At 38.5% G+C, this 8464-nt stretch overlaps 1 protein-coding gene across 1 annotated transcript; it reads right to left on the bottom strand.

The window, feature by feature from the left end:
• Positions 1-44: 44 nt before the first annotated feature.
• Positions 45-8464, bottom strand: LOC134652911 (conserved oligomeric Golgi complex subunit 8). The gene is made up of 7 exons (XM_063508145.1): positions 8335-8464; positions 7698-8004; positions 4158-4323; positions 2473-2568; positions 1988-2159; positions 1457-1620; positions 45-790 (listed from the first exon to the last, which is right to left on the bottom strand). The coding sequence occupies exons 1-7, from the start codon at positions 8387-8389 to the stop codon at positions 98-100; spliced, it is 1653 nt and encodes a 550-aa protein (XP_063364215.1). The 5' UTR covers positions 8390-8464; the 3' UTR covers positions 45-97.

Here is an 8464-nt window from a genome sequence, read left to right as displayed (position 1 = left end):
GTTTAGCTTAAATCAGTTTCGGCGAGGTCGATTTATAGTAATTAAGATTATAAATACATTATAATACAATACGTTGTGTACACATAAAATTCATATTTCAATTTATACTAAGCCCAGTAATACTATTCAAAGGCTCGCAAATACCAACTTGGTCAATATGCAGAAGCTTGCTTTCTTGCAAAACCGTCAAAGTCACACCAAGCAGCTCCGCAATCTGTGTGGACGGGAACGACAGCGCCAGGCACTTCGATATATACGGCACGAAATCTTCAGTAAAACAAATGCACAACGAAACAAAATTTTGCCTCTCGATATCTGTAAAAGCTTGTTGTTCTCTGTGGTAAAAAGCCGTTAAAACTTGAACAGCCTGGCTCAAAGAGTTCCTATATGCATTGTAAACTTCTTTCACTATATTCAACGGAGCCGTGTTTCTTAACATGTTCAGTACTATCAACATTCCATTGCAGTATTCAGCCAACGGGTAATAGTCTAAAAGACTTTCTGGCGGCCCTCCAGAAGCATTTTCATTCACTGGTCGCGGTACATTCTTTATAGTAGGCACTTTGTATGACTTCATCTGATTCTCGAAGTGGTTTTCCGCTTTTTCTAATCCTTTATAGAATAGTGCCAAAAGATTTTTTCTAAAGAGCGGGGTCAGAGTGCATCTCATGTCCGCGCCGACTCTTCCAAATGAGAGACAGAGATACATGCACTGGTTAAATAGGGATTCAAAGTTGGATTCGTCTTCGTTTTGCAAGTCTCGGTTTAGGATTTGTGCCAAAACTTCTACCTGCAAAGATTACAAGATAATTATAATGCAGATCATTGTATTTTAGATCTAAAGTAAGGACACGAGACTCGTAAGGATATGCTGTTGATAGTCCTTAACTGTTCCCAAGATCAAAATAATCCTCTTAAAAGAGCTAAAAAAATAAAACTCGTCACAGCCAATGCTTAAGGCTGTGTCACACTGCGGGGCCGTGAGCAGAGAACTATGAAAACGCAGTACGCAGTCGCCGCCCACGCGTCCCGCTACTGTGACGAAATCTTTATTGCTGACTAGAAAGAAGTATCCCTTTGACGGCCAAAGACGACTACTGACGCGCGCGGCTACAGCCCAATATCAATCTTCGTGCATTCCAACAAGGTTCACGATGACGCGCCGCACACGATAGAGGATTCAAAGTAAAGCATGTGCCAGACGGCAGACAACCACAGTTTCTGCAACATGACCTTGGTTGAAGCAGAAGTTTATAACAAGCGGCTAGACGATTTTAAACCACTGCTTCTGCCAATGGTTGGCAGAGCACGCCTGTCTACCAAGGGCGTTTAAAGGTCATGCAGAATTTAGTTTCAATCACATGGCTTAAAACCACTGTTTTTCTACCAAGGTCACGTTGCAGAAACTGTGGTTGTCAGCCGTTTGGGACATGCTTAAGGTGTAGGTACTAAGTACCTTTTGCTTCAACCAACAGGACAAGGCACTAGTTCCGTTCAGTTCGTCCTCTCTCGCCCTGGACTCGTGGGCGTCGGGCAGAAATATCGATTTGTGCTGCGTCAGAACGTTGAACAGGTGAATTCGGTGCAACTCCACTATTCTCCTCAGCAGTCTTTCGCTGGCTGCAATGATAACAAAATTCAGGTTTAAACTATATGGTACTTGCCTAATAATTTAGCTGGAGGATTTAGCTGTTCCTTTCATGAATATGTAAAATTTAAAAGTAAGTAGGTATGTCATGTATTACGTAAAATTTCATGGGACAGTCGCCATTAGATACATCGGAGCGGCCAAGGCGTTCACAATATCTGAATTCGCACTCTAACGCCCTGACAATAGAGGCGTGTTCAGATAATTGTGAGCGCCTTAGCCGCTCCGATATATCGATGGCGACTGTACCACGTAATTTTTATTTTTATTTATTTATGACTATAAATAAAATACAGACGAATACAATACCCTTTGTTTTTTTTAGCTATAAATACATACATTCGGTATTATTGGCATCCTCCAAAGCTTTTTCGAACCAGGCGTTTCTGGCTTTCAAAAACTGCAAATGTAGACCATCGGATGTGTTAGTTTTGCTTCCTGTGTATTGAGTGCTGCCATCGTCATCCGTCGACCGGTATACGGTGTTAGCTCTCCGGAGATATCCTAGTATCTAAAAATATATATAATTAAATCGATCAATCTGTATCCTATTTTGAACTTTAATAGCATAGCAATAGAAACTACCATTAAAGAAATAATTGTGCCTGTCCTGTTCCTATCTCTATCGCACTTGTTTAATTATATTGCTGTCCCACCTATGATGCCGGCGGTCAATGCCACTGTGCGAGCGGGGCAGCAATATAATTATGTGCGTGCGATAGAGATAGCAATAGACGAGTCGATGTACGAAAATACTTGTGGTAAGCGTCCTTTCTTTTTTAGTATCCTATTTTGAACTTTAAAATCATAGCAATAAGAACTACCTGAAGGCATTGCGGCAGCGGCAAATCATATCGGAGCTGATTGAACAAATGATATAGTGTCTCAAACCAGAGTGTCATGATCTCGGATGTTGTGTTCTGCAAGTAAGGTTAATTAGATTAAATCAAGATAAAAAGAAAAAATTAGATTAAAAGGCATAATTTAGGTAACGTAAGGTGTGTAGGATGCAGAAACTGTTTCTAGAAATGCAGGAACTTCACACTTTTTGAAAGGGACAGGAGTTAAAATTAAAACAATAGGTAGTTATTTACTTGGAGGATATAATCAAACGGAGACGCCATGTCTGTAATTTTCTGTACAAAACAGTCTGCCGATTTTTGCGGGGGAGGGGAACGTCAAATGTATGCGTAACGTAAAAATAGCCATGTCAGATAAACGTCAGTCCATACATTGTGTATGACCGTTGGCCGCCTATTTTCGACAGAGGGGAAAGCCTGTTAATGGCTACTCCGTTTAGTTGTATCCTCCAAGGTTATTTTCTCAAACATGCAATGAAATGTAGTCGCTCCGGGCGTTATATCAGGCTTCGAAGTATCACGTTTAGGGCGGAGCAACTCCAGAGAACTGTAAAGGAATTTCATACGAAATTGAAGGCCTAGGCCGGGAAGTAATTTTTTTTTTTAATTCTAATGTAAACATGGGGTCTGTGTCCATGAACAGACTAAACAGCCGAATTATATATTTTTTAAATATTTTTGGTGAATGAATGGTTATCGGAACAAAATATCCGCGTTAACGCCTGTTATACACGAACGTACTGATATTAAGAATACGAATCTGTATGATTCAATGTGTTGATGAATAAATTTAAAATTTTGTCTATACGTAAGTCACCAGAAACCATAGACAATATTTAAAATCCTCTGCATTTATTTTATTTATAGAAATTTAGATTCTTATTATCAGATTGTGTATAATGGCCCTAATAAGGTTTATTCGAACACTACACTCGCGAAATACGGACGACTTCCGTAAAAAAAAAACAATTATGACGGGATTGGAAGGAAAATTAAAAAACTTTTGTTGTGAAGTTGGATTTTTATTATAAAGATTATAAATTTGTTTTTTTGAGTGGTGTATTTTTTTATTTCATTGCATGTTTGAGAAAAGCACTATACATGCCTAGCCGTGAAAAGGTCTTGCCGGCTTCGTATCACTATCCGGCCTCCCTACGGTCGGCCGGCTATACCTACTCACCCGGCAAGCCCTTCTTTCCCGGCGTCTGCAGTAATGTACTATTACGATACAAGTGCGGAAAAGAGAAAATTCGATACGAGTGGCGATAAATTAAAACACGACCGAAGGGAGTGTTTTAAATCGACACGAGTTGCGAATTACCTATTCGCACGTGTATCGTACAACGTTTTACAGTAGGTACATATGGCCCTTTAAACTTTTGACATACACACGAAAAGTGCATTTTACGCACTAGTGCGGGAAAATAGGGCCATATGTACTGTAAAATTAAAAATGTATGTGTGTTATTGGTTGCCCTGAAAACCAGCGCCATGGCTAAGGACATTAGTCATCGGCATAAGCTGAGTGGCATCCATTTTGGTGTCTTGTACTAGAATAAGATGTATTATAGGTTAAGCATGTATTTCAACACCAAATAAACCATTTCTATTCTATTCTATTCTAAAATAGTTTTTCATTGAGTACAAACCTGAACTAAGGGTATCTCAGAATACCGCTTAGATAAGTTCCGGATGAATGTGAAGATATCCAAAGCGCTCTCATAGTCCTCGGCGGAGAGGGCTTCACGCATCAACGCAGGCAACTCTAACAGTTCCAGCAACTTCTCACTCTGGTTGCGAATGGAACTGTAGCGACTGGAATTTAAAACAACTAATTTAAAAAAATTGTGTTATTTGTACTGGAGTACAACAGCAACACTCTTAACTATCCATCGGTGGACCTTATGCCTTTTGTAATACAAACTGTCAGTTAACTGTGTGGGTGATGGTACTGTACTAAAAAGTTTTTGGCAAAAATTTCATTTTTGGTACAAGCTTTCATCGCTGCCTGTACTTTTTTTTCCACAGACAACTAATACTCATCGAGTCAATTCTAGAAACCCCAAACACAATTAGGTTCCGTTGTTTTATCACAGAGTTCCTATGACTACCTCCTGTCTCCATCATCAGATCAGCTCCATGGTACTATAATACATATTGCTTTGTCACCAGACTTACACACATATGCAAATTTTCAGCTTCATCGGAAACCACCGGGAAGTGGGTCAAATTTAACTTGCAAGATTTGATTACAGACAATGGGACAGGTGAAACTAAATAAAAGCTTGTCAAAAAAAAATAGTAATATTATAGCTGAAAGGCCCTAATATCAAATATTTTGTAACAGGAAATGGTTTGGTTTAAATCATTCTTGTCTGAGATGGAGAAATCTTTCTGTGGTTGGCAAGTTAGTGGGTTATGTACTGATATGAACGAAATTTTGTTAAATCAGTGTTTAACACATTAACTGCCAAGCTATGGTTATAGTGCTACCACAGAATAAATAATAGTACTAGGTACAGAAGACTCACTCTCTAACAAAACGCGTCTGTTACGATCAGCACAGGTATGACCGCTAGGTGGCGACTAGGGCTCCCGGTATCCGTGTTACACGCCGAAACGAATACCCGTGTTCTTAAGCCCGGCGGTGCTAAGAACACGGTTTACACGGAACCGCCGGGATCCGGATACGTCTCCAATAAACGTTCCCAAGACACGTTTCTCAGATACGTATCTCCGTTTACACGGGTACCTACTTAACACCGGCCCGAACGGATCCGAAACAGGTTGACCCAATCAATGCTCTAGGTCTGGGTATGTAAGGTCTAATATTGAATGTTGACTTCAGATGAACTTGTTTGGCGTACGGAATTTTTTTTTTAATTATTTGTGACGTTCCACGGCAAAAGGTACCTTATGGCAGTTGGCGCTTACGTCGCATAGCGCTGCAATAATAATAGCGCGCGGCGGCGGAGCGGCGTTAATAATAGCGTAAGCGCCAACGGCCATAAGGTACCTTTACCCGTGGGACGTCACATTTATAACTGTGTTGATATAATATATTTAGCCAACTATACAATATATTAATCGAAGTAGGTGTCCCTATCCTATATTGTCTACTATTTTTAATTTTAAACCTACTCGTCCCTAGTTTAAAATAAAACCTTCATTTACTATTATTGCTTTTAAGCTAACATATTCATAATTAATTGCATAATTAATATAATTCTATTTCAATCAAAGAAATACATTTTATACATGTATAATTGTGTAAGTAATTAAGTAATATAGTTTCGTGAAGAATAGATGTGCAGACAAATACTACCTATATTAGTTAAAAATAACAGATAATAACAGGTAATAAGTATGGATTACTTCGTGGTTATTTCTTATTATTATCAATTTACTGCTGAGCGAAAACAGCAAATCTGCCAACGACGCAAAAAAAAGTACACACAAGCGGCATTCGAAACGAAGGATTTCAGACGAGAACCTTAAAAAAATAAAAACCCATGCTACTTTGGTTACCTAGCGATTATATTGTTAAGAACATTAAGATAGATCTCAAAATTGGTAATCATTCATGTTCACTTGGGTCACTTTCACACGAGTGTTCAGGTAATAAATGCCGGCCGCTGGTGTTCCATTCATTAGAACGTGTTGTTTTCCAATACCCTTTTGTCTGATATCGCCGAAAACAAGTAGGTTCCCAAACCATTATCAGAACTGCCACAACCAATTATAAGCTTTATGTCGGTGTAATAAGGTGAACACGTCTACACAAGAAATTGTAACAAATGCAGTGGCACATGGTTTACTATAATACTTAATACCTAGATGCCTGGCTTACGTAAGTTAAAGAATAATACGATAAAAAAATATACATTTCTTATTGACAGAATATTTATTCGATAAAATATACCTGTTCGAGAAAACTCACACATAAATTGTAGGTAATATCAGTAATATGATTGATAATTGATTGAATTTTAATTATAATTATACTTATAAGACTTATATCTACAGATTATTAAAAATATAAGAACTGTTTAATAATGTGCAATTGGTAAGAATATTGTATATATACCTACCAGATCATGCATGGCCAGTTTTTATCGTACAGTCTTCTTTTTTACTCTTTATTGCTTTTATTTTTTATTACTAGCACTTTATATTTATTGCTATCAAATTATATAATAAACCATAAAGTATTAGTATTTGAAGTCTTATACAAAATACTATTTTGATAGTAGCATGTAGGTATACCTACTGTATTTCTAATTTTCTACTCGTATTGCAACATTGCAAGCAAAAACTACCTGCTCAGAAAAGGGTTTTGTAAACCGTTTATTGAATTTCGACTCTATGAACCACGAAATAAGGTTAAATATGACAGAAACTCCTCATGAATCTTTTGTCTATTCATTTGTAGCTCTTAAGTACCTACGCCGGTTCGTTCCTTCGCTACTCGTCAAGGACGTCTCCGGAGCCACGGGTAAATAAGATCCGTTTCTTCGAATACCCGTTTATCCGTGGGAACGGATCTTAATTACACGTTTCTTAATTACACGTGCGGAACGGGCCAGAAAACCGTGTACGTGTTATTCGGAAACGGGTATTCGAAACGTGTAAACGAAACACGGACTCGACCGCGAGCCCTAGTGGCGACAGCGCCACGCGTGGCTTATGGCTAGCCACCAAAATTGGTGTGGAACGGATGTACTTTTAGCTACCTGTAGCAAAGCGATATAATCGCGGAGTGAGCCACGCCTGGTGCTACATAATAGCCTTTAGCATAGTCAACTCACAATGTAATTAGGTACTATTATTTTTTTAGAGATGTAATAACAATGTATTGTGATTAGCGTTGGATGGGTTAAGCTTTCACAACCACAAGTTAACCTTTTCGACACCGTGTCAAACACAAAAGCTGTCACGCTGACGCCACATCGCCGAAGTATCAAAACTGAAATTGAACTTTATGCATATGCACGTAGGTCTATGTTGCTCTGTGATATGTGACCGATTAATCGGTCTTTGGCATTGAACCTACGGTGCGGATATATCGGTCATTGGCATCCAAAAGGTTAAAGTACTGTTGCCCATGCTGTTCAACTGATACAAGATTAAATTTTTCTGTATAAAAAATACTTCACGAGTTGCCATACTCTATTAAAATATACTTTTACCTTTTCTCCTTAACAATATTTCCAGCCATTTGAGAGAAATTCTCACATTCCTGTATAAAGTCAGGCGTAGCCTCAAGGAATTTTGATAGTGATTCTTTAGAATTCCCAAGGTCCTTCATGATGGTCCGCGAGATCTCTGCCGTCTCCACAAATGTCTTGTAATTTGTAAATGCCAGGTCTTGCGTTTGCTCCGTCAGTTGGTTCATTTCTTCAGTCAATCTTTCTGGCTCTTTGCTTATGTGATCCCAATTTTGTGACCCCAGTTTTTTGATGTATTCATTGATTTCACTGAAGTATTCTGCATTTTCTGAAATTAATATATTTTTTTAGGATATGATTTTGTAAATAATAATGCATGGAAAATGGTACTAAAATGGTATAGGTAAGGGTGGTATTCCACCTGCCCTATTTTTTTGTCTTTGAGAGAGTGAGACGCAATACACATTGGACCACGAAATTGGACAGGCAGAATACCAACCTATGTATGCTTTGGTGCCTTTGGTTTGTATTATAATCAATGGAGTAATTGTCAAGTCACAAAGGTATTGTAGCATCGCCGTACTAAATGAAATTATACCATAATAGTGGCTAGTGGCAAACAATTCGTTGGAATAGTAGATGTAGAATAGATTCTTACCGCTGCTCGAATCTGGGAACAACAACTGGCACAGTTCGGTTAGTTCTTGAGCCATGGTTGAATGGAAAATCGATTAATAGGAAATAAACGAGCCCAGTTCAAGATTACACTACTGAGTGTGTGTAGAAGA

Source organism: Cydia amplana, chromosome 12 (genome assembly GCF_948474715.1).
Source record: "Cydia amplana chromosome 12, ilCydAmpl1.1, whole genome shotgun sequence".
Classification (NCBI taxonomy): Eukaryota; Metazoa; Arthropoda; class Insecta; order Lepidoptera; family Tortricidae; genus Cydia; species Cydia amplana.
Note: the sequence above shows the minus strand (reverse complement) of the source record. Positions and strands in the feature narration are given on the sequence as shown.

Coding starts and splice junctions, on each gene's coding strand:
- LOC134652911 (XM_063508145.1), bottom strand. CDS start 8,389: ATGGCTCAAGAACTAACCGAACTGTGCCAGTTGTTGTTCCCAGATTCG. Junction 2,569..4,157: donor CTGAGATACCCTTAGTTCAG/GTTTGTACTCAA, acceptor CCTTACTTGCAG/AACACAACATCCGAGATCAT. Junction 1,621..1,987: donor GGATGCCAATAATACCGAAT/GTATGTATTTAT, acceptor TTATCATTGCAG/CCAGCGAAAGACTGCTGAGG.